Source organism: Carassius carassius, chromosome 49 (genome assembly GCF_963082965.1).
Source record: "Carassius carassius chromosome 49, fCarCar2.1, whole genome shotgun sequence".
NCBI classification, from domain to species: Eukaryota; Metazoa; Chordata; class Actinopteri; order Cypriniformes; family Cyprinidae; genus Carassius; species Carassius carassius.
The window spans coordinates 11,329,263-11,354,760 of NC_081803.1; the positions used below are offsets into that span (position 1 = coordinate 11,329,263).

At 36.6% G+C, this 25,498-nt stretch overlaps 2 protein-coding genes across 2 annotated transcripts in view; both read left to right on the forward strand.

Annotated features, from left to right (window-relative positions):
* The first annotated feature begins 7,283 nt into the window (after window positions 1-7,283).
* LOC132132989 (EH domain-containing protein 1-like) lies at window positions 7,284-22,220 on the forward strand. Its single transcript, XM_059545641.1, has 5 exons — window positions 7,284-8,068; window positions 11,363-11,460; window positions 19,608-20,020; window positions 20,592-20,756; window positions 20,976-22,220. The coding sequence occupies exons 1-5, from the start codon at window positions 7,668-7,670 to the stop codon at window positions 21,495-21,497; spliced, it is 1,599 nt and encodes a 532-aa protein (XP_059401624.1). The 5' UTR covers window positions 7,284-7,667; the 3' UTR covers window positions 21,498-22,220.
* A 756-nt stretch (window positions 22,221-22,976) lies between these two features.
* The window catches only part of LOC132132100 (coxsackievirus and adenovirus receptor homolog), a 46,255-nt gene continuing 43,733 nt past the window's right edge, over window positions 22,977-25,498 (forward strand). The window contains exon 1 of the mRNA XM_059544355.1: window positions 22,977-23,209. Coding sequence (XP_059400338.1) covers window positions 23,047-23,209 — 163 coding nt within the window. The 5' untranslated portion in view covers window positions 22,977-23,046. The remainder of the gene's footprint in view (window positions 23,210-25,498) is intronic.

Sequence of the window (25,498 nt, forward strand, 5' to 3'; positions counted from 1 at the left end):
AAACTCTGCTTGAACAAGTGAACAAGTTTCGTTGTGAAAACGATCACTGTATTAAACAGAATTTAATGAAGAGTCTGCATATCGTTTTCTGGCAATCAACTGACTCGACTAAACATTCACTAAACTGTCACATATTATTACTGTGCACTTCAGAAAATATTTCCTACAGAAATCTAAAAAAAAAAGTTTGTCCTGTTATATGTTAAAAGCTCTACAATACTACTTACTACTAGTTAAAATTCTATTTATAGTATCCTTTTCATAATTAATTAATTTTTATTTTACTGAGACAAGAATAGAAACTTGAATCTGTGCTACTCTGGTCCTTGACTTGACCGTGAATGACTTGTGCTTGTGTGGGTGTGTGAATTACACATTGCGTTATGCACACTTAAACACACCCTATTCTAGCATCTGATAAGATAAGGTACATCTTGGTTAGCACAGAATCTGTCGACTTTGTAAATGAGAATGTTAATAGCTGTACATCTAAAAAAACGTAACATTTGCCAGCACAGTTCTGTTATAACTACTGTAAAAATTCTGTCCAAGCTTCTTGTAGGGTAAAATTTATTTATTAATCTGATTATAGACAGTGATGAAGGGAGGGATGAAATGTGGTTTCCATATGTATTTTTGTGGTGTTTAGAGTATCTAATAAGTGACACCTTCAACATGATGGATACTTTACCACGGAAACATTTTAAAGGAGCTGAAGAGCAAAGGGCATAAAATATAGAGGGAGTGATGAAGTATGACAACATGAACTGAACTCTGAGACCTATCAGGGTGGAGGGACAGTATTCCTGACTGCTGACTTGCGATTAAAGAACCAAAAGTGTGGCTTTATATGCAGGACAACAGTCTCAACATTTCCTGTATAGTTCCTGTAAATTTTTGAAAACCATAAAACATTGCATGCTTGTGGTTTGACCCTGTGTGTTATTACAAGGTCGTAACCACTGGAAATATTTAATTTCCTCTTGATTTCCTCCTACAAAGTGAGGGAAATAGCTGCAGATAACCCCAGAAACACATCCATTACATTACATATCCTCAAATGTATTTATCGTACAGGCCTCTAATTATTTAAGCATTTTCCAACAGTTTGGGTAAAATGTTAGATTGTGTGTCTGGATTTTTTTTTTTTTTTTAACTTGAAGTCCGATCCCAAAACTCTTATCATAAAGAAATGCAAGCAGATTTTGACCCTTTACACCAAGACTTCCACCTGCCTGAGGTACTAAATTATGTGCTTAGATGGAGTATTTTGTCATGGTACATTAATTGACACACCATTCTGTGTTTGACAATCAGAATTCCTTCACATAGTGTGCACTTCTGTGCTCTTTAACCTAACAAAGCCAATAATTAACCCTCTCTCATGAGCATTTTATTATCCTGTTATAAAGCCTTCTTGTTTTTCATTCTTTGATCAATGTTTAGAGTCCATAGTCTATTTTATCTATTCTAATCATGAAGCATTACCTCATGCTGTGCCATTACCAGTAATTAAGACATTGACCTACATCAAATCTGATTTATGCCACAGCTATATGATTCCAAAATCAAGACTTTAAAGTAGTTTTCGTGATATTCAACAAGCAATTTTCTGATTCTTTACATAGTAAATAATAAATCTAAGTTAAACCATTGTGTCCCCCAGTGGTTCATTGTATTTAGATTAATCTAAACTGACAAGACTTAAGAATTGAATGCTTATTTGGCTCACAACATTTGCATGATCACATTTAATGAAATGTGATACTTTGAAAAAAAATTATAAATGTACCTAAGAGCATACTTGAGATAGTCTGTGTGTAAGCCCATAGGAGTCCAGGATGTTGGATGTGAGGGGCAGGGCCAAAAAGATGTTAAATATTGACGGGGAGTGTAATTATTAACTAAGCTTCAACTCCAAATCACTTTTAAACTGGCCTCTCTCGGCCTGACATAGCAGTGCTGACGAACCTCCCCTCTCAACTGCTCGCTCTCTCGTCAGGCTGTCACTAACTTTGCTTTTTGCAGTGCCTTTTTAAATTTATATAGTCATATTTTGCTTTGCTTCTGTTAATTCTTTAATCTCAATATTTAGAAAAAGGTTTCTTTAGTTTGCATACATTCTCTCGCTCTCTCTCTCTCTTTTTTTTTTTTTTTTTGATACATCTAGCTCCAAAAAAACCTGGACTCCCACAAGGAAGAACCGTTAATGTAAGTAACTCTTAAAGTACTGGGTTCATATGTGAAGAACAATGAGTGTGTAGTTTTTAAGAAAAATCATGGAGGTTCACATCTTTGCCTCGCCTCTCCGCAGTTACGCTGATTCATGCAGGTGTTTGCAACGTTAACATCTGCCTGTTTGTTGTGAAAGGCTAGATTAATATTTTAATGTAAATATACCTGCATTGTCTGAGAAAGTCAAGCTAATGCTTTTAAAAAGGATAAGAAAAGAATGCAAAAGGCTTGTGCTGACATTTGAAAAATTGCTTTCCAAGAACAGGATCTTGCAAATGAATTACAAGGGGCGTAGAGTTTGTTTAAGAAGGATATTCAAACTTTTGTTAATGAAATGAAGTTAATTGCAGAAAACTATAGTTCAAATGCAAATAAATGGCAGTCTTAGGCTGACTCAATCAGTGTTTATACAACAATCGCAGACTACTATGTCATGTCAAATTTTTAGCAATTGTTTTCTTTCTACAAAGTAGATTTGATAAAATACATGTGAGTGTTATTCCGATATCAAGTTCAGCAATTGGGATTTCTCATAAAAATGAACTACATACATGAGTTCACGCCATTGATTTTCTCTCACCCTAAAAAATGCTACGGCGCAGGGATGAGAAAGATAATGGTGGATTTAAAAGATGATAACAGGAGCAGATAACACAGACTGACTCATGTGCTATGTGCCCCATTTTAATTGCTTTATTATGCTGTTTTGCCAAAGGTAGCAAGGAGCAGGTTTACGGCGAGGGAAAGTCTAAAATATGATATAAACTAAGAAAAGAAGAGAGAAAGAACATGATAGAGCATGTGGGATGAGTAACTCTTGACTAAATGGAAGTGATATCTACAAAATTATAACTTAGGGACATAAAGGCACAGAAATTATTGAGTGACATCCTTTTTTCTATCAGTCCATACACAAATTCTACCGTGCACCCTCATGTTGACTGCCGTCATAAAATTGCTGTTATCAAGATCAGTCTTAGCACTTTGGACGTGCTGTAGGCCAATAATGGAGTCTATGGCATGTCATAAAGATGAGAAAGAAACAAGAGGTCAAAGTCATGAATCAACAGAGAAACTCTCACATGTCCTTAATGGCAGTCAGTAGGCATTGTCTGAATCCTGATTTAACCCTCTAACTTGGTTTTCTATGCTTTTATTACAGGTGGCACCACTTCCTCCTCCCCCTTTTTTTGGCATCTACTTAAATTTGAAGAACTACACTGTATAATGAGAATGGGACATGTAACATCGGCGATGGAATATGTGCACTTCCTTCCGCTGTCCAAAGGGAGCGCTTTCCAAAGATTTGGTGCTGACTGGGTGTAACAGCAACTCCATGTGGAAGGTTTCCTATGTCTTCCAGTGGAGCTGCTGTTGCGTGCAGATAGTCACCTTTATCTCTTTTGGTTCTGCGTTAAAATACAGTCCTAATGAATGATCTGCAATTATTAATTACGTGGCTGTACATTTATTTGCATGTTGTTAGAAAGCATGTTTAAACATGTTTAAGTGTCCGGGACACAGGGTGATGACCTATGAATTGACAGCCAGTGTTTGCAGTCCAGCTGCCTGTCAGTTCTGTAGGCCACTGTCCTGTTTATCCTACTAAACACACACTGATTTGCACAGAGAATGCAGGGCGTTGTATAAATGTTGGACTAGAATTTTTTTGGGAACATTTAAGTCAAGGCTATAATACGTACAACATGATTTATTTGATATTATGTTTATTTGTTTTATTTTCACTGCATTTAATTTAATTTGAACATTAAATTATTTCAAAATCAAGTTCTTATTTTTGTATATTTTATTTCAAGTTTAAAGTTATGTTAACAAAGACACACACAAAAAAAGTAACTAAAATAGAATAAAAAAATACACAATTACACAAAAAGAAATGAAAGGAGACAAAACAGGGCTGCCTCGATTAACAGATATTTACAACATAATTTGAAATTATAAACATAAATGACAATATTCACAATTTTCATATAAATCAGATAATTCACTACAGGAGGAAAAGAAAACAGAACTATCAAAAGAATAGAAGGGAAGGTTTACAGAATGTTTCATAGTAAAAATTTCCAAGAGTCTCAAGAAGGGTCACCTTGTGGCTTCAATTCTTTTTTTGTGAGCAGAGCTCACCAAAACGTAACTGTTTAATTTGGATAATACAGAGCATCTTGTTTAACCATCTTTGAAAACAAGGGGCTCATGGAGATTTCAAACTGAGGAGTATAACTTTTTTGGCAGCGATTAAAATCAAGTTCTTCTTTAATATTAAATGAATGAGAAATATATATTTGTGTTGTGCCTCTGCTCTTGCCCTTTTCATAATTTATCAAGTTTATTTATTTTTTGTCACATTCTTTGCATACATTTCACATATACATTATTAACACCATTTTTCAAGATTAACGTTGCAATGACTTAAGACCCATTCACACCAAGAATGGTAACGATAATGATAACTATATTAGTGTCCACACTAACATTTGATAAAGTTCTGTTTTTATAGGACACCTGCACACCTGCTGCTTCAAATGCTGAATGATTGTCAAAAATTTGTTCTGAAAGCTATTCCAACAATATTGTTCCCTCTGTTAGTCACAGTTTCAATGAGCCACTGAAAAGAAAGTATGATCACTGACAATATGCCACTTCAACCACAAACAATATGATTTCTTGTAAATGTCAGGCTGCTTTTACTTCAGTTTCGTTTTGCACAGAGTTTTCCCCCTGAAATGTCGGTGGAGTCATGGACAGGAATATTTCTAAGTCAGAAAGCTTACAGCTTACCAACATGTAGAGACAGCTCAATGCAAATGCAGATTAAAAAATAAATAAAAATATTGTGTTAAAAAATTAATCAATTGCACATTTTTCTGAAATTAGTCACGATTAATCACATTTTTATACAATCTTCAAATTAATGTAGAAACAACATAAAGACATAATATTTACTATATTTAATATTTGTTTAATTATTTTTTTTTATGACTGAACTAAAAAAATCTATTAAATTATATATATACGTATATATATATATATATATATATATATATATATATAGTGTTTGTCTGCATCCCTTTCTGACTCTCTAAGAACACAGTTAAAGCATTGGGAACTTTCTGCAAACCACAGAGAATTCTGAAAGACTTTCATTTTCACTATCTGATTAGATTAGGTTATATTAGTTTCAACTTTATTGTCATTGCACAGGTAAGGTAAAGGGCAATGAAATGCAGTTAGCATCTAACCAGAAGTGCAATAAGCAGTAAGTACAGAATATACAATATCTACAATATGTTACAAATGTACAATAAATATACAAATAAGGCAGTATTATGGACATAATTTACAGATTTTAAATACTATCAGCATGATGTACAGATAGGTGTACTATGAACATACTGTACAGATGGATTATGTAAAAGTGTATGTACACTATAGGCAGAAACTATGAATAAACATCATTTACACTAGTGCAATGGACAGTACATAGTGCATAGAGAATATTTCAGTGTGCAAATGGATTACTCAGTGTTTCTGGATGAACAGAAAGTAGTGCAAGTAATAACAAGTTTACTGCTTTTTTGCTTGTTTGTAAATAAATAAATAAATCAGATGTAGTGATGAGGAGGGATGAGGAGTCTGTGTGTGTGGTGTGTGTGTATGAGGTGGGGGGTGTTGGTGGGTATCAGAGGGGAGAGTTCAGTGAGGAGACAGCTGTAGGGAAATGAGCTGTTCCTGAATCTGCTGGTCCTTGTCTGGAGGCTCCTGAAGCGCCTCCCGGAGGGCAGGACGTTAAACAGTCTTTGGTCAGGATGAGAGGAGTCCTTAAGAATGCTCAACATAGACAGCATTTCCTCTGGATGGCCTCAATAGCAGGAAGTGGTGTCCCTGTGATGCCTTGGGCAGTTTTCACCACCCTCTGCAGTGCCTTGCGGTCAGCCACTGAGCAGTTCCCATACCAGTCTGTAATGCAACTGGTCAGGATGCTCTCGATCGCAAAACGGTAAAAGTTCACCAGGATGGCTGAAGACAGCTGGTTCTTCTTCAGTGTCCTGAGGAAGAAGAGGCGATGGTGAGCCTTCTTGACCAGGCTGGAGGTGTTTGTGGTCCAGGACAGGTCCTCTGAGTCCTACTGTGATATAAAATATAAAGAGACCTCTTGTGTTCTTTCTTGGGTGATTTACTTTTGTTGATTGCAAGTCCCAAACTACGGATTTCTAAATAATTCATATTTTTCTTTTCATATCTAAAGTTTCAGATTAAAAGAACATTATAGAGTCTTCATTGAGCGTAGTGGGTGATGAGTGTCATTTCCTATGACCCCCTTATGACAGTGTCAAACACGGCACAGACTCAGACCAGCAACTGCCACTCTCCTGAAAGTCCAAGACAAATATAGCAGTCTGCCAGTTACATGCTCAATAGAAACCCTCCAACCCCATCCCCCAAAACAGGAATACTGTACTTACTGTACTGTAAGTTTGTCATGTGAAATTCATGCTATACTGGAATGAAGAGTTGGCAATGATTTAACTAAAGGGTTATATAATATAATATAATATAATATAATATAATATAATATAATATAATATAATATAATATAATATAATATAATATAATAAAGTCATATATGTGGTATGGAATTAGGTAAATGTCTATGCACTAGTATGCAGTAATTTATGGCCTCTGGTTCATTCCTCCATCCATTCATTCATTCATGCATTCATTCATTCTAGTTGTTTGAATGCCAGTATTTTGTCAATTCAACATTAAAGAATATGTTGCAAGTTATAAAGCAGCACACATATTAATAGTTATTATTTATTTGTTAATTCTTTGCTGGAAAAAATGTTTCTTTGTTAGAAAGAAAAAAAAACGAAAAAAAAAAAAAAAGTTTCGCTACTATATATATCCAGACCCTTCTGTTGAATAATGAACGTCAGCTGTGCTTCACACACAAAACAATTTGGGGAGGGTGGCGCCTTTTATTTTGGAAGTTACCTAGGAGTTCCGGTCTACACAGTAATGTATTAAAAATGTAGTGGGGCGCGAGCTCGTACTGTCACGCGCAGAGTGCTCGCTTCGGGCTGTGGGAGTCTAGAGAGCAACTGTGTGTTGGCTCTCCAGCGGATAGAAAAGACAACAGTCTTCTGCAGGGGCTCAAATAACTTCAGTCTGATTTATAAAAAGGGGCAAAGTCAGAAGAAATTAAACGAGAAAATAAAAAGACAGCAGTTAGTTGAACAGCTGACGGGACCCTCCACGCTGGCAGTCCGCTGTAAATTAACGTTACTTGAAACCGGACCGTTGATTCATCCGAACCGCTGGATTACACTGCCTAAAACCAGCAAACTTTTAGACCACCCTTAAAGTGTTTTTTCTTTGAGTCAGAAGGTTATTTAACATATTTTTGCAAGATGTTCAGCTGGGCGAACAAAGACGGAAAGAAAAAGGATCCCGAACTGTTTCAGACGGTTTCTGACGGGCTGAAGCGACTCTATCGGAACAAATTATTTCCACTGGAAGACACGTACCGCTTCCACGACTTCCACTCTCCGGCTCTGGAGGATGCCGATTTCGACAACAAGCCCATGGTACTTTTAGTGGGCCAGTACTCCACAGGGAAAACCACTTTTATTAGGCATCTCATGGAGCAGGATTTCCCCGGGATGCGCATAGGCCCCGAGCCGACCACCGATTCATTCATAGCGGTGATGCACGGGGACCAGGAGGGTCTCATTCCTGGCAATGCTTTAGTGGTTGACCCCAAGAAACCCTTCAGAAAACTCAATGCCTTTGGAAACGCCTTTCTGAACAGGTGAGGTCTTCATTCATTTCTAATGAAAAATTTTCTCCCTTCGTTTTAAAAATAAACAAAACAATGTTTCATTAATGATCTTTCTTTGTAGTTCTTATCTCAGGCTTTCTTGTTGAGGGTCTCAGTTGTTACCGTGTTGTTTTCCGGATCTGTCAAGAAGTTGTCAAGTTTTGTGTTCATATGAGCACAGGATTAGTTTTATAATAATGGAAACGTCTAAAACTAGTCATTAGACCGGGTGAATATGGTGTTCATGTGTACTGAAAATTTAATTTCTTGGACTTTTTAGCCTTAGTTCTGCATGCAGGAGTTACCAGTGAGTAAAAAGGGTGCAAGGGTGGAGCTTTGACAGTACTAAAACTGAATTCCTAACAAGTTCACCCCCAGTTTTTATGATAGACGTTTTGATTAAGTATATTACATACATTTTTGGAAGACTACAGCAAATCACATGTTCTCTGACCTGCAATCATGTATGTGTGTAAGTTTTTGAAGACTATTATTTGCTTTATTATAATCCTCACAAACCTTCATTAGCATTCTAAATATAGTTGTTGTCACACCCAAAAAACAGCCTGAATCAGAATCTGAGATCTAAGGTTTGAACCTTTACTGCATATCAGCAAAACATTTGTTCATTTTATTCCAAATATTGAAGATATTAATGCCATATTTTGTGTGCATTAAACTTGCTCATTAGTCTTTGGTTCCCCCTTCTAAAAGGAATGTCAGCTGACATTGGTTTTGACAGCTGCTGAGGCCTTTAGGGGTCTTTTTAACAATCTCTTGGGGAATGTCATGAAGAGAGATGAGCTGGCTTTTACAGTGGTGTAACAGTTCAGCTCACACTTGTTTTTTCAACATGACACGTATGTCCACTGTGGTACATTTCAGGCTGATTTAGTTTGAGCAGATGTGGGTGTGTCTTCCAAGCACTAGTGCAACACTTTTTCTTATTTTTCTGTAAAGCCCTTGAAGTCCTCATATCTACAACAAGCACAGTGTTAACTAAAACCTCATGCTGGTCAATGCTTGAACAAGAGGGATCATATGCACAAATCATATTTATGCCCCAACAAGTCTGGACTGGAAGAATGAAGCGTTTATTCTGCAAAAATTTCCTTTTAAAGAAAATCTGGGAATGCTTTTAGGTTGACTAGTCACTCATGAATGGAAGGAGAGTAGTTAAAGATTTAATTCCTTCTCCCTCCTTAAACTCACCTTGACGGTGGGTGTCATCTTAAGGTCAAATCAGGGTTTCTTGAGAAGCGCCGTGTTTTCTCATTGCAGCGTGAAGTGATCTGAGACATTTCTGTAGGTGCTGCCCTACTCCTTAAACACAGGGTTTTAGAGTTTTGGCAGTCCAAGTTTGTCTGTGTGACTTTTTGTATAGGTCAGCAAGAGGTTAAAATAATGGCTGACTATGCTAAGTTACTGGACAGATAATCTAAGGAACTGACTCAGCAATTTTAGAACATTCACTCTCAAAAGTGTCCCCATTTTGCAAATCTCTGACCCCAGCTTCCTTTATATTATGCTGTTTATTGCTTATTAAGCATGATTTTTCCCTCCCAGTGTTTTCACTCTGACCTTGTGGGAAAGGTTCAAAGTTACATTGAAGGTCAATAGCGAGGTATCAAGTAGGGTGTGTGAGTACACCTTGTGACCAATGTAGAATTTTAGTAGGCTAGATATTAACCCTGTTACAGGAGTTAAATATTACATGGGTGCCCTGCCTTTGTGCAATCGTCCCCATTCTCCCTGTTACTCCTGACTGTGTAACTTGAGTATGCACTTTCTCCAATGCAGCTGCTTTCATCATTTTCCATAGGCTCTGGCCTGTAGTTAACTGTATTGCTGATTGTAGATTCTCACCACTGTAGTATTTGTCAGTAACCGTTTTCCGGAGAGAAAAATTCTAATGTATGCACATATGTAAGCCTTAAATGGTGTTTTAACCTCTACTAGGCTGAAGATCAGTTTACGGTTATTGCTGTGGTTGTGGTGTTATGCAACGAACCATACTCCGTTACTGCTGACTATCTTGCTAAACCTGTTTCTTCTGACATGTATCCATTTGGATCTATGTGCTTGTCAGCTTGGTATCTGAATTTTCTGTACACAAAAGAGTCACTGAATTAAAAATGGCGTTAACATGATGTACTTAAATTAAATTAAATTAAATTTATGCATTTAGCAGACGCTTTTATCCAAAGCGACTTACAGTGCATTCAGGCTATCAATTTTTACATATCATGTGTTCCCGGGCAATCGATCCCCCAAGCTTGCGCTTGATAGCGCAGTGCTCTACCAATTGAGCTACAGGAACACACTTTACTTGGGACATAAAGTCCTGGAAGGATCTGGAATTTCAAATATTTATTGAATAAACGACATACAGGGAAAATGAGGTTGAGCAATTACTTTTCCTGAATATATATATGTATATATATGTAATATGTAGTCCAGCTTTACCTGAATAGAAGTGGACAGAGTTTTACCCTAAAAAATGAGAAATCAGACTTTTAAAAGGTGGTGTATAAATTTGAATTGCGCAGGAAGTTTACCTTTTGTAGGATATTTGCAGAACATCTGAAGCCTGAATTCAAAAGGTGAAGTGGTTGAAAATAGTATTAACTTTAGACATCAGTCAAGCTTTAAATGTTCTTTTATGGTTCAGTTTTTGAAAATAAAATTTGATTTGTTCATTTGGATTTCTGGATACATGCAAGAAGCTTGTATCTGTTTTGGCCCTGAATACTAGGCTTTACACTTAAAAACATCAGCCAAAATGAAACAAACTGTCTTTGTCAACTGACAGCAGGTTTAATAATGATGGGAATGCAAGGAGAAAGAAAATGTGGGATACCATTGGCAGTAGTAAATGTAGCAGCATGGAAGGAATAAATGATGGCACACTTTCTGGAAAAATTAAAGGGAGGGAGTAAGTAAAATACGCAAGAGGGAACACAATGGTAGGGGGTTTGAGGCTGAGGATTGTTTTTGTATGACTAAAATGTGCTGGTAATTTAAAGACATGAAAATGAAAGCATACGGGTTTGCACATAAACAAAGAACACACGGAAAGATAAGCTGCAAGCATTTGGTAATGGAAAAGCTGAGGTAAGAGCTGGAATGATAAGATTTGGCAAGTGAGAAGGGAATTCTTTCCAATCAATCATGTTGCAACTTGCAATAAAAACATTACTGCAAGATCACTAGGCCTAGTGGTGAAATGACTAATTGTTTCAAATGTTTGTAATTTTTTTTAAATGTGTGATCCTCTTTTCATAGGTTTATATGTGCTCAGATGCCAAATCCAGTGTTGGACAGCATCAGCATCATAGACACTCCTGGTATCCTGTCTGGAGAGAAACAGCGGATCAGTAGAGGTCAGTGTTTTTTTATTTTTATTTTTTTTTATTAATTTCCTCTTTCTATAATTGCCATCTGTACTTCTTTTACTATCCCCTGACTTTCCTTACCGGAGTTCCCACAACTATTAAGCTCCATTTACATAGACAGCTTTGAGTGTAGTACCTGTCCCAGTCAAAGGAAAAGAGGTTAATTCAGTTAGCTTTTGCATTATAGGGAGTCTTAAGAGGGAAGTATTTTTAGTTCTCTTGTTTACATTAGAGCAAAACAAAACCCATGCTCCTTCCATACTAGCCATTTTTCCTGTAGGAAGGAAGGGAAGTTGAAAACCTAATTAACCTATAGTAACTTTGTGGACTGTCCATTCCCATCAAATACTATAATTTGGCCAGAATGATGGATTATCTGAGCACTCACTGGAAACAAAGATGACTCAAAAATGTCCAAAATGGTCAGTTAATCCTACAGGCAGTGTATTTAATGGTTAATCGAACACTACAAGAGATAAAGGTTCAGGATTTTTTTTTTTTTTTTTTGCTTCCCTAGAAGTATACTTGACTAGTCTGGACCTGTTACATGCCCAGAAATTACAATGGAGCATGTTGGTATGTTGTTTATTCAAGAAAACTCTAAGAGAGCATTGTGTATGGAGGTAACCGGTGTCCCGCTATGGACTTTTCCTGTGCTTGTCTATCTGCCATGGCGTGTGTGTGCGTGCGGGCCTGTCCTTGCCTTTCCCTGAAGACCATGTTAATGCGATCAGAGGGTGAGTGGCATCTACAGATAACAGTCTGACAAAGAGGGGGGACAGCTCAGGCCAGGAAACAGACCGAACAGAGAGGGTGCGGTAATGATGGCTGTGAGAATGCTTCCATGTTCAAAGGTTCAATTGTGTGTTATTGAGCATGTTTTGTCAGTGTATGTGAGTGAGTAGACGTATGTCGGCAAACTTTATCTTTCTTGGATTGGCTGAAACCACCGTAACATCATGTAGCATCTTAATTATGCTTTAAAAAAAAAAAAAAAAAATCCTAAAAATCATATTTTAGTGTGAAACTATTGTTGTTTCATGTTTCATACCATCCTATTCTTTGAGGACGTTGGTGTAATTTATAAATACCATGTACAAGATTATGATAATCATTAAATACCACAATATGCATCACCGTAATATGGCACCAACATACTGTATAGTTTTTTGTATGAGGGAGTGATCTGGTAAAAGTATACATATAGGAGATCTGCCTGTGAACTCCATGAGGGAGTGCAGACGTGAGTATATGACACTAACCAGGTGTTCTAGAGCACTGTTGCATTCCATACTGCACAGCTTTATCTCAAATGGTCATTATATAGGTTTGCTTTCAAATGGACCGCACCCTATGGTCTCTGATAAGCAATTCTTCCCCCCCAGAGCTTGGCAGTGCCTCGGGCCGGTGTAAAAACATCATTAGTGTATGGTGAAAGTATTACAAGGCTGATACATGACCATGTAAGATTGTGTGAGGTAGGGCTGGGCGATATATATATAAAAAAAAATCTCCATAGTAAATTTTTACGATTTTCGATATATATCTCGATATGGAAAAAAAAACCCACGATTTTCTTTTGCCCATTTTTTTTTTATATATATATATATATATAGATTAAACGGCTAATTTTACTTGATTTAACACGTTCCTTTTTTGTTCGGCGTGTTCTTTTGGGAAAGTATGCTTGAATTTGAAATATTCGATATTCCCAATATTTTTGAGTTTTACATCGTCATCAAAATTATTCCGATATTATCGCTAATATTCAATATATCGCCCAGCCCTAGTTTGAGGTCATAGTATCCAAGATGCAACCCATGTACTGTACAGTGAACTTTCCTCAGTGATCTGCAGTTTTACACACGTGTGTGTGAGAGTCATAATGACTTGGACTCATTAAAAAGAGCAACAGAGGAAACAGTCTTCCATCAGTGGCCGTGCTTTACTATCTTCTTGCTGCCCTTTGTACTCTTCACTTTAGTCATAAAGATTGATAATGTTGAAAGAGATGGTTTAAGGCGAGGTGGCTGAGAGAATTCAGAATTAAGACTCAGCAAAGGGTCTCCTGATAGTCACCACAAAGATTCTATTGTATTAGATGCACATAAAATGTTTGTCTTAAAAATGTAAAGTCTCCTGTGAAACACTTTATCAAATAAAATTATTTATCATCAATGACTCTCAGTGTCATTTACCCACTAGTTGATTTAATCTGTTCATCCCACTCTCTGAAACTAATTTTGAAAACAAAATATGCTTTTACTAGGAATGCACACAATAGTATGGGAAAATTATCGGAATCAGCTGATAAAGGCATAAAATATAAAAATCATTTTTTTTAGGAAAATGGAAATGGAAATAATGGATTTCAGTGGGAACCAATAGGCTGAAGGTCAAAATTGCAGTTCCAGTGCAGCTTCAAAGTGCACTACACAATCCCAGACAAGGAATAAGGGTCTTATCTAGTCATTTTCTAAAAAAAACTAAAACAAATAAGGAATAGTCCGGACTGCTGAGTGAATCATTGGTACAACCCTCCCTTCTATTCAAGAACTGTACTCATCCAGAGTGAGCAAAAGTGGCTGGCAAAATCACTCTGGACCCCTCACATCCAGCACATTCTCTCTTTAAACTGTTGCCATCTGGTCAACGCTACAGAGCTCTGAGCACCAGAACGACCAGACACAGGTCACAGGAACGGTTTCTTCCCCCAGACAATCCATCTAATGAACACTTGATAATAACTGTGGAACACACAACACTACTTATACACACATGCACTTATTTATCTAACACACACATACTTAGTCTACACTTCAAATTAGCACATAATATACCTGTACATACAATTGTCAATTTGTAAATCTTTATTCCTTACCTACTTATTTGTATTTTTTAATTCTCTTATTATGTGTAATATAATATTTGATATTATTCACTGACTTCAAATGATCTTTTTTTTTCTTTTTTTTTTTCAAATGCACCAGAGATTGTTAGTGCAAAAGTACATCAGTTTTAGTACAAATTTTAAATTTTTTTTAAATAAAGTTATGATTGAACTATAGAAATATTCAAACAAGGATTAGTCATGCATAACATCATTCTGTGTGTATTTCATAATCATAATTAAAAGCATAATTTTTCCATTGTTTGTTTGGGTTATTTCCCATTGTAACAATTGCTTCTTCATCCATAATGGCTTTTCAAAAAGCTTGTGGTACGTATGGAAAGTTTGTTTCTTCACAAGATGCATTTATTTAAAGATTCCGCCTCTATTGTGTTCAAAGCTTCCCCTTTAACAGTGTTACAGTAATTGATTGCTGTTGGAGGGAAATGTGAGCCCTGCTACTGTCATTATCTAAACATGGAAAATGTGAGTATTTGACTCTCATGTCAAGTACATAGGAAGAAAAAACATTGAAATGGCAAGAAAACACACACATACAATCATTCACACAACCGGTTCATGGATTGTAGTGTGGCGTGTAACCAGGGGCAATTGGATGGCGTGTGTATAAAACCCCAACAGGAACAAGTTTAGAAGGAAATCTGGGCCGGTCTGAGAATGATGGGAATGATTGGTTATGTAACTGATTTGAACAACATGGGTTTTAAACTGGGAATGACAGTTTTGCTTGCTATTTTAATTCCGTTCTTTTCTCTCTCTGTATTTGATCTTCTACACTTTGTACTCTTTCTTATGTTATCTCCTCCTACTTCATTCTTCACAGCAATGTGGTTTCCATATTGTGGTTCTGGACTGTTGCTCTGACTTTAGAACAGATCAGTGAATCACAGAGGACTGCTTCCAAGTCAAATACTGTAAAATAAAATATCGTGTGTGTGTGTGTGTGCGCGTGTTTTTGTGACATATCAGGACACAACTTTGTATAATGACATGGGTATGACACAGGTATTACAAGGAGAAGGTGACTTATAAGGACATAACCCACGTCCCCATTTTTCAAAATGCTTATAAACCACACAGAATGATTTTTTTTTTGAGAAAGTAAAAATGCACAACGTTTCCTGTGATGGTTAGGTGTAGGGTTGTTGTAGGGCCATAGAATATACATTTTCTGCAGTATAAAAACCATTACGCCTATGGGATGTCTCCACTTTTCACAAAAACAAACACGTGTGTGTGTGTGTGTATGTTTTTAACTTGCAGTATTTCAGGTTCTGTCATGGTCCCTCTAAACATGTCCTGCTCATTCGTAAAATTGTGAGGTCAGTAAATAATCTTCTAAAGTCTGCTGACTTCACATCCATTCTACTTCCTCCTGACCTCAGTTAGGCTTTACAAGCAGTTAACAATAAGGCTCTTCATACCTGTATGTGCTTTAAATCAGGTTGCTTGATACTGGTCTATTCCCAAACCACTTTTGTGTTTCTTTTTTTCATGCTTATATTACATTTTCTTTTCTTTTTATCAGTTTCATTTGATTGAAAGATAGCTTTCTTATTCTTGTAACTGATAACAATTATGACCATCAAAATGAACAATAATCTTTCAAAAAATTTTTTTAATCTAAATTCACAAATTCCTTTGTGTATGCACAATGTTGTTCTGTGTCCTTTTCTTAAACTGGGAGGTGTTCCACAGGGCTCTATTCTAGTACCTCTCCGGTTTACTGTACACTGTGTCTGCATTAATTCTTCAAAGCTGAGTAGCCTTGGCTGGGTGTTGAATTTCCTCACGGATGGTATCCCATAATGCTTTACTGTATAGACTTAGGTTACTTATTATAGCACTCTCTTTTTCCTTCTTAAATCACATCTGTTGTGACTGATGAACCTTGTGTCAGTGGGCTAGATTAGGTCGCTGTGTAGTTTTCAGGGCATGCATTATGTCTTTTGTCACAATTACATGCTATAATCTTCTATGTAAAGCAAAGGTTATTTTTATGAAGAATTCCTAAATTATCTTTGTAATGACTTAATTTCAGTGTGATATATAAACTGATCTCTTGAGTATATGCTATTGTTTATGTAGATCATTATAGCGGATTTCAGATTTCTACATCCTTCCTCTCCTTGGGCTTTCCAGTAATTTGTGGAGGTGCCACATTTACATGTGCTGGTGTTGGAAAAGGATTATTTTCTTCCAAGCACAAATGAATGCATACAACTCAGGCCTCCTCCCATATTCTTCATATTCATGCTGTTGGTATAAAATTATAGCAAGTTACTATGAAAAGTATGTTTAATTTAGTTTTCAAATGTGTAAAAAAAGTAAAGAATGGCATGTGACATGGAGATCAGTGGGTTTAAAGACTTTGTCAAATTCAGGTAATCATATCTATGCTGGATCAAGATTGAGGAAGAAAAAAAAAAAACTAAGATCAGTTATCACAAAGACGGTTGTTGGGTTAATAGTTAACTGAAATTATGGCACCAGCAGTGCAGTGGTCCTAAGTCTGGAGTCTGTACTGTCAAATTTATTGTGTAATGTATTGCAAAGACACTTTTGAGGGGTATTTAAATGTTGTTGTTGTTGTTGTTAAATGTTAAGATGAAACTACAAGAAATGTCCATGTCAGAGGCTCAGAGCTAGAAGGAAATTTTAGTTTATAGTAACTAATCTGGTGTGAAACAGCTGTACAGTTGATGTCTGCTAAGCAACTTTCACAACTGTTTCACAAACAGCTGCTGCTTATTAATGAATGTTATGAGCAAACCTTTTTGCAGAGATGCTACAGAACAGGGACTCTCATTAGTAAACACTTAACCTCATTGGCATTATTTTATAAGTTGATTTTAGGGTCTCGAGGTACAGATTCCACTGTTAACCTTTACTGAAACCTTGTTAAATGATCTATGGATGCTTCAATATTTCATAATGTGTTTGTGTAATGTGTGAGGAATTGTGGGTCAATATCTAGATTTGATTTTAGCAGGATGGCAGCAATACTAAAGATTAACCTTTGTTATAAATGAGAGCTCTCCATATTGAGACAGGTTTTTTTTTTTTTTTTTTGTGACATTTGGTCCAACCTTTAAACCAGAATGAACCCAAATATATATATCTATGGCAGTTGGTACAATCTTTGTGTTGGCTGTAAACTTTAAGTCCCAGCCTTGTTTTAACCATACATAATATGAACACAACCGACATGTTTGTAGATAGCTGGTGTGATTTCTGTTTTTCAAACAGTTATCTGAACAGTTTCTTACATGGACGGTTAGTCATTTAGTCTGTCTTCATTCATTCATTCATCTGTGATTTGTTGTCTGTTCATTAATTTGCTTTAGTTTGCTTGTTCATGAATTGAATAAATGAATGATGCAACTTTGTAACCGTATGTGCATCATCAAAGGAGGAATTAAATTAGTTTTGATAAAATTGTCCTGATATTAGCAATGTTGTGATTTAATATTCTTTTATTAATTGCAGCATTTGTGTGCCGACTTGCACAGATTTTAGTGCTGGAAAAAATACAATTACTGTGGCATGCTTAGGCAAACAAGGATATCCCATAGTTTACACAAGGATATGTTTTTTGGAAAGTATTTGAAGGAAAACAAGCATAGAATTGGAAAAGCCATATCCCATTTGTATGAGCTACCTCCACTCTCACAGTCTTTACCAACCATATTTATACCTGTGTGTGTGTGTGTGTATTTATATATGATATAAACACACACACACACACACACACACACACACACAATTATTATTTCTGTCTGCTCGGAGTATAGTTAAGACAACTTTATCACTTAGAAACTCCTAGAGAAAATAGATCCAGTTGTGAAGAATACTGATTTATATGCATAAATAAGCTTTAAAATAAACATTCTTTTGTTTTTATGCCCACACAGCAAATTCATAACTGCTGGGGAAAAGAAAAGTGCATTTTTAGGAAGATACACCAAATAAGTTCAGGTCTTGTAATAATAAGTACAGTGTATTTGCTTTTCTTTCATTTTGTTAAATAATTTTTTTTCCTGTTAAATTATTTAAAGGCAGATTAAATATTATATTATGGATTATATCATCATGTATTATAATTCAGTTGGCCTGCTTCATCAGTATTGCCATCAGTGTTGTGATGGATAACAGTCAATAAAGGACAGCACTGAATCTGTGAAGTCATGCCCATGTTGGATTCAGATCCAGATTTCACATCCTGCTGACGTTGACACAACTGTTGTGAGCTGGGATTCAGCCTTTCCTGCCTTCCACACACGCTCTACACAATCCAAACATAAATTGGTCACTTCTGTCTAGGTAAGCAAGAGAGTTGGGCCGGAAATCCTGTCTTTATAATATGTATTATTGCAAATAGAGAAATCTCTGAAGATGAAACCTTTGCCCTCAAGATCTCATAAGCAGTTTTTTGGCAAGTGAGCTGTATTTGTGGAGTCTAGCAATATAATGCCCTTGTTGTAAAATGTGCATGCAGCTTGTGCGTTTGGCGGCTTGAAGACGTCAAAATACCTAAGAGAAAATACAGCATTTTTGGAGTACACACACTTTCCATTACCACATGAATTTCCTATTCCAGCATCTTAAAATGTATTTTTGACACATCGTCATCTCCTTAACTACTGTCAAAACATTCGATGCAGATTTCCATTGTTCCCTGTGATCCTTTTAACCATTATGCAAGAAAATATCCAAACATGGGGAGAGGAAGGAGTGTCTGTGGGACAAATTATTCTCTTTCCTGTTTGTCAGCGTGAGTAGATATGATGTCAGTTTAGCTGCTGTGATCTAAACGGTACCTCACGGGAAATCTTTTTTTCTGTTTTTTTTTTTTTTTCTCATGTGAAAGGCCAGCTGCGCTCCCCTCATGAGCCAGTTGCCTTGTCATGCAAGAGGACTGAAGAGAAGGAGATAGGTTCTGTTACGTGAAGGGTTTCCTTTGACAGGAAAACCAAATTTTATGTTGTATTGTGTGAGTTTATTTGTTTGTGTCAAGTTGGTGTGAAGTGTTGTGGGCCAAATCAGGGAGTTCTAAGGTTACATATCTGTTGACTGATGTACTGCCCTAGAAAGAGAACTGTTGGGATGGGCTTTATCAGAGAGGCTCACATACACAAACAAGTTCCTTTTGCTGTAAATAAACTGAAAACCATTTGATAAGTGCATTAATGTGGAAAAAACCCCCCATTTATCTCTGTTTCAGGTTATGACTTTGCTGCTGTGCTCGAGTGGTTTGCTGAACGCGTGGACCGCATCATTCTTCTCTTTGACGCACACAAGTTGGACATCTCGGATGAGTTCTCCGAGGTGATCCGAGCTCTGAAAAACCATGAGGACAAGATGCGGGTGGTGCTCAACAAAGCCGATCAGATCGGTACCCAACAGCTCATGAGGGTTTATGGTGCCCTCATGTGGTCACTTGGTAAAATTGTCAATACCCCAGAGGTCATCAGAGTCTACATTGGCTCTTTCTGGGCTCAGCCTCTCCTGGTTCCAGATAACAGGAAACTGTTTGAGGCAGAGGAACAAGACCTTTTCCGTGACATCCAGGGACTTCCACGAAATGCAGCGCTGCGCAAGCTGAATGACCTTATCAAACGAGCCCGTCTAGCCAAAGTAAGAAAGGAAACCTTTTTATACTTAGTTTAACAGTAATGATGTAGGTAGGGGGTGTTGTCTGGACACATACTTAACATTTTTGATTCGATAAGTAATCTGGTGTATGCTGCCCTCATGTGATCTATAAAATTGTATTTATAAAATTGTAATCACCCCAGACATTATCCAAGTTTATTGACTCTCCTTCCAGCTCAGCCTCTTCCTTTTTAAATTAAAATTTTATAGATTTATATAGATTTTTTTTTTTAGGTTTTTACAATTTAAAATCTTTTTTTTTTTTTTTTTTTTTTAGATCTTTTTAACCTTTTTAAAATGTAATTTATTCCTGTGATGACAAAAGTCTTCATTGTCACATGATCCTTTAGAAATCATTCTTATATGCTGATTTGCTCAAGAAAAAATTCTTATTATTATGAATGTTACCATTGTTTTTTCTGCGTAATAACTTATTATCATTCAAGTCCCTGCAATTGTACAGATTGCTAAATTGCTCATATACAGTATCCATATGGTGCAGATTTATTTTAAATAATATATGTTATGACAAAGCAGTTTTCTCTAACTCTAGGTTCATGCCTACATCATCAGTGCTTTGAAGAAAGAAATGCCAAATGTTTTTGGGAAAGAGAATAAGAAAAAGGAGCTCATTGCTAACCTGGGTGACATTTATACAAGGATTGAAAAAGAACATCAGATCTCCCCTGGTGATTTCCCTAAACTCAGTAAAATGCAGGTATGGAAATAGTCCCATCTCTCCCAGAAAATGATTTTAATATATAATTATTGTATAATACCATAATAGAATATAATCTTAAAGTTTAAGAGTGGTAAATATTTTATAGCAACATAGCCCCTCATTTTATGTGGTGATTTTAGTTTGATTTAAGTTATTAAATAAATAAAGTTTGTTTAAAAAAATATTATTATAACTTTTTTTTGTCCTCATTATTAGGAAATCCTCGCTGGTCAAGATTTCACTAAGTTTCAGGGACTGAAGCCCAAGCTCCTGGAAACAGTGGAGGATATGCTGGCCAATGATATTGCCAAACTCATGACCCTTGTTCGGCAGGAGGAGGCTGCCATGCCCAGCCAGGCTGTCCACGGTGGTGCTTTTGAAGGCACCATGAATGGACCCTTTGGGCATGGCTATGGAGAGGGTGCTAGTGAAGGCATTGATGAGCTGGAGTGGATCGTGGCGAAAGACAAGCCAACTTACGATGAGATCTTCTACACCTTGTCACCTGTCAATGGGAAGGTCTCTGGTGCCATGGCCAAGAAGGAGATGGTCAAATCCAAGCTGCCCAACAATGTTCTAGGAAAGATCTGGAAGCTTGCTGACGTAGATAAGGATGGGTACCTGGACGACGAAGAGTTCGCCCTTGCTAACCACCTCATCAAGGTCAAACTGGAAGGTCATGAGTTACCTACTGATCTTCCTGATCACCTTGTGCCTCCTTCTAAACGAGGACAGTAAACAATTTGGGAAAATAAATATGATCATCGAGCCATTCTTTGTAGAGGTTATGGATATGGGAGAATGGGGGGGGGGGGGGGGGGTCTGGAAGTATAAAAATATATAAACAGAATTTATGATATAATTAAACAATATACATTAGCTGTGGGAATAGAGCCAAGTAATATTAAATGTATCCATCACTACAGTTTGTCAATCTCACTAATATTATTTTCTTTGTTCCTCTTAGACCAGTATTTAGCAACCTAATCAAAACAAAAAATATTAATAAATTAGACCGCATCCTGTTATCGTATTTTTCAAATGCTTGATGTAGCCAAATTCTGAATAAGCAAGTATGATGGCATGCTTGCAGGGAGATTAATTCATTATGATCAAACTATAGGCTGTATTAGAAAGAGGTATTTAATTGTTCCATATCTTGCACTGATGCTGCTTCATACTTAAAGTCATGCAACGAAAAATGGTTCTGCTCGATTTTTAAACTACATCAGCTTTGCCGATGGATCCATTTTATCTGGATTCTGGGCACGCCAGAGCTTTGAAACTCTGTTAAATTATGTTGTAGTTCACGATCTGTCCAATTTTGGTTTTACCATTTGGACTTGTCAATTTGATCTTCCATCTTTTTTTATCACTATAAACGCAAAACAGTGCTGCATTCTTGTATTGTTTGTTCACTGATGTTGTGTTGTCAACTGTGATGGTTCAGAAGTTTATGAATTATAACTTCAAAAGGAAGTGTCTATGACAAGATATTCAACAGACAGAGACTCCAGTTGTATGATAGGAGTCAGTTGGTTTCTGTATGTTCTTGAGTGCCTCTCTTTGCTACAGTGTCAAAAGCTTCTCTATAAATACTGTTCATATGTATTTTTTTTTTGGTCTAGTTTGCAATAAATAAATAAAAAATACCGCTAGCTGCATTTCCCTCATTTTTCTATGTGGAGTATTTTAGTAAGAGTTATTAATAGCTATTGATTACTTTTTAAAATGAATAATAATAATCATAAAATCATTTTAAATGGAAATGAATCCTAAAACTATGTGGAAATGTCTGTCCTGAGTACGTGTGCGCACTATGTCTTATGTCATATCCTCATGTGGTTATGCTGAGTGTGTGCATGATGCCTGATTTCTGCCCTTATTAAAAGCTAAGCAGGGGATTTGCCAGATCTGGGCTTATGAAGGTGGAAAAGCATCAAAATAATTACTCCAAAGTCAATTAAAAAAGGTGCATTTGAGATTCTCAAATGACTGTTTAAAGATGAATGCTAGAATAAATGGTGTTAAGGACTCTCTAGCTTTAGCGTGGAAAAATCAGAGGTCAAGATTAGATTTTGCTTTAAAGTGATCATTGCTTCTAAATTATTATATAAGCGTCGATGGGAGGTCAAACTCAAAGAAACTCTGCCGCCTTTGGAGCATGTGTACGCAAGAGGGCGTGAAAACCCCTCAAAAGTTCACCGGCTGATACCTCCGGAAATCACGTGTGCAGATTCCAGCCACAATCCACCTGCGCGAGCGAGCTAACGTTAGTGGACTTCTGATGCTACGGGAGACTGGCGAAAGAAGAGTGACCGTTAAACATTACAAGTCGGGGGAAAAAGTTGTTTTTATGCCCACACGTGTAACTAGATTGTGGCTAAAAAGCAGATCAATGGATTTCAGTACGTTCTGCCTGTGTTTAATCAATGTTATTCTCCTCGCAGGTAAGTTTGAATTTGCCTTTTTTTCCTCTGGAGGGCTGCGGGCTAAGTTACGTTTGCTCGCGCGCTACCTTCCCTCAGAAGTTTATTTTAGTTTTTAATTACTTTTGTTTGTTTGTTTGTTTTGTTTTCATTCACTTTAGATTTGTGTTATATTAGAATTTCATTATATTGCCATTTCATAGTTTCAATTGTACACCAAATTGGCGAGAGTAGAGTACGTTAACGTTACGTTAGTTTTGGTCAGTAAAAACGGTCACTAATTTCAAAATGTAAGTTAACGTTACGTTAGATTATAAAATCTTACTACGGCGATATTTATAAGAAACAACTAAATTATATTACCAGTTGATAGAACAAAAAAAGTTAATAAATACCTTAATTGTAAATAGATTAATTTACTTTTAATTTATTTAGGATTATTTATAAAATAACGACATATAACGTAATATATATCAAGCGGAGTAGGAACACACTAAGTTTCATTTAACATTACACAATAAATATGATTCTAGTGTAACGGTACTTTATACACGACTCAAATAACGTTGCTTGTGTTATAACGTACACGTTTGGAGAGTTAAATTTGTATTTTTATTTTAATCCGTGTCTTTGCTAACAGTCCGCGAAGCGCAGTTTGAATAGCGGTTTATTTTCATGATGTTTGTAAAGTCTTGTTTTATGCTGCTGTTGAACCAGATGTGTTGTTTGAACATGTTTAAAGGTCACATTATTAATTTTCTAGAATACGTTTCTTGAATATTGTTGTTAGTTGGCAGTGCACAAAAGCTTAACCGTCTTAAAGCCATCAAGAGGGGCTTCTTACATGCTGCCATCTGGCAATGCAACACCACTTGCACCCCCCTTCTCATGAAGACTCCTCTAGATGTCTGAAACTGAGGTTGCTGCTTATAAAGTCTACATATAAGACCTGATATTGACTGATCCCTTGGTTGAGAAGACAAACAAAAGCACACTAGGTTTAGCAGTCTTACTAGTTATCATTGATTTTCTATGAGAGGCACATGATGTTTAGTAGTTTGGCACTTCTGGTTGTTGACCAACACTGTTGGTTCGGGAGAGGAAGGGAATGAGGATAATGATAACGCAAGAAACTGTTAACACAGACACCACCTATTCCCCCTGTTTATTTTTTATTTTTGAGTAAGAACTGATACTGTTTGTGCAGTTTTGGTCGAAGGTTACTGGTGTTGTTTAGAGATTCAGATTACGTAGCATACAGACCAGCACAAGGAAAAAATAGAAGTGAGAAAGTGGCATGGATAGGTCAATGACTTTCCGTGCCACTGGTTACTGATTAACTGGAGTTTAACGATAACACGCTGTGTACACACACACTGCTTTTGTTTTTAATACAAATATAGAATGTTTTTAAGATTGGTTGTGGTGTTTAATCTGAGCTATAAAACATAATGCATTTTCCCATTTCCATGGAAGATATTCAGGTATGTGACATTTATTCCTCCATGGTGTTAACCTGTCAGACTCATTGCCATCACAACAGAATGTCAAGTTTGACATTTGTGTGCTCCATGTCCTTCTCCGTAGACAGGGATATTGTTTTTGGTGCCAGCAATAAGTATATTTCTCATCCATGGTGTCATTCTGTCACAACACCGATTATTTATAAAGGGAAATGGGGGATGTGAAGACGTGTAATATTACAGATGTCATTTGTTATAGTATATCATTTGATATCATATTCTATCTATGGCTTATAAGTAATTTTAGTAACTGCCTGGAACCTTATTAGTGTCCAAAAACTTGAATAGTTCTCTGTATCCACCTTATTTTACCTGTAAGAGTAGGTATATAATTATACATAATTCAAATGTACAGTATTTTTCTTCTGTGATGATGGATTAAAATATTGATGATTCATCCTGCACAGGATTTTTGTCCAATGAGACGTTGTCTAGAATGAGAATGTCCCTCCCCTAATACCAAATCACGGTTAGTGGCTGTTCTGTCCTGTAGTCCCTAGTGTCCATTAAAGTGTCCATTATTTCCAATAATACCGTCCACAGGCTCTGACAGGCTTGTCCCTTCACTTAGACATTAGCCAGATGCCGTCAGACACCCCTGGTCAGTCAGCACTTTTATTTTGCTCCTGTGCTTGTGTATGTGCGCAAGCTCACTCATTCATGTCTGGCCCATGTTGTTATATGCACTCAACTCAATGTTATCTGGCTCTCCATTCTAAATTTTGACTCCCACTTGTCTTCAAAAGCCATTGAGAACCCTACAGGACCTTCCCATTCACAAGCGACC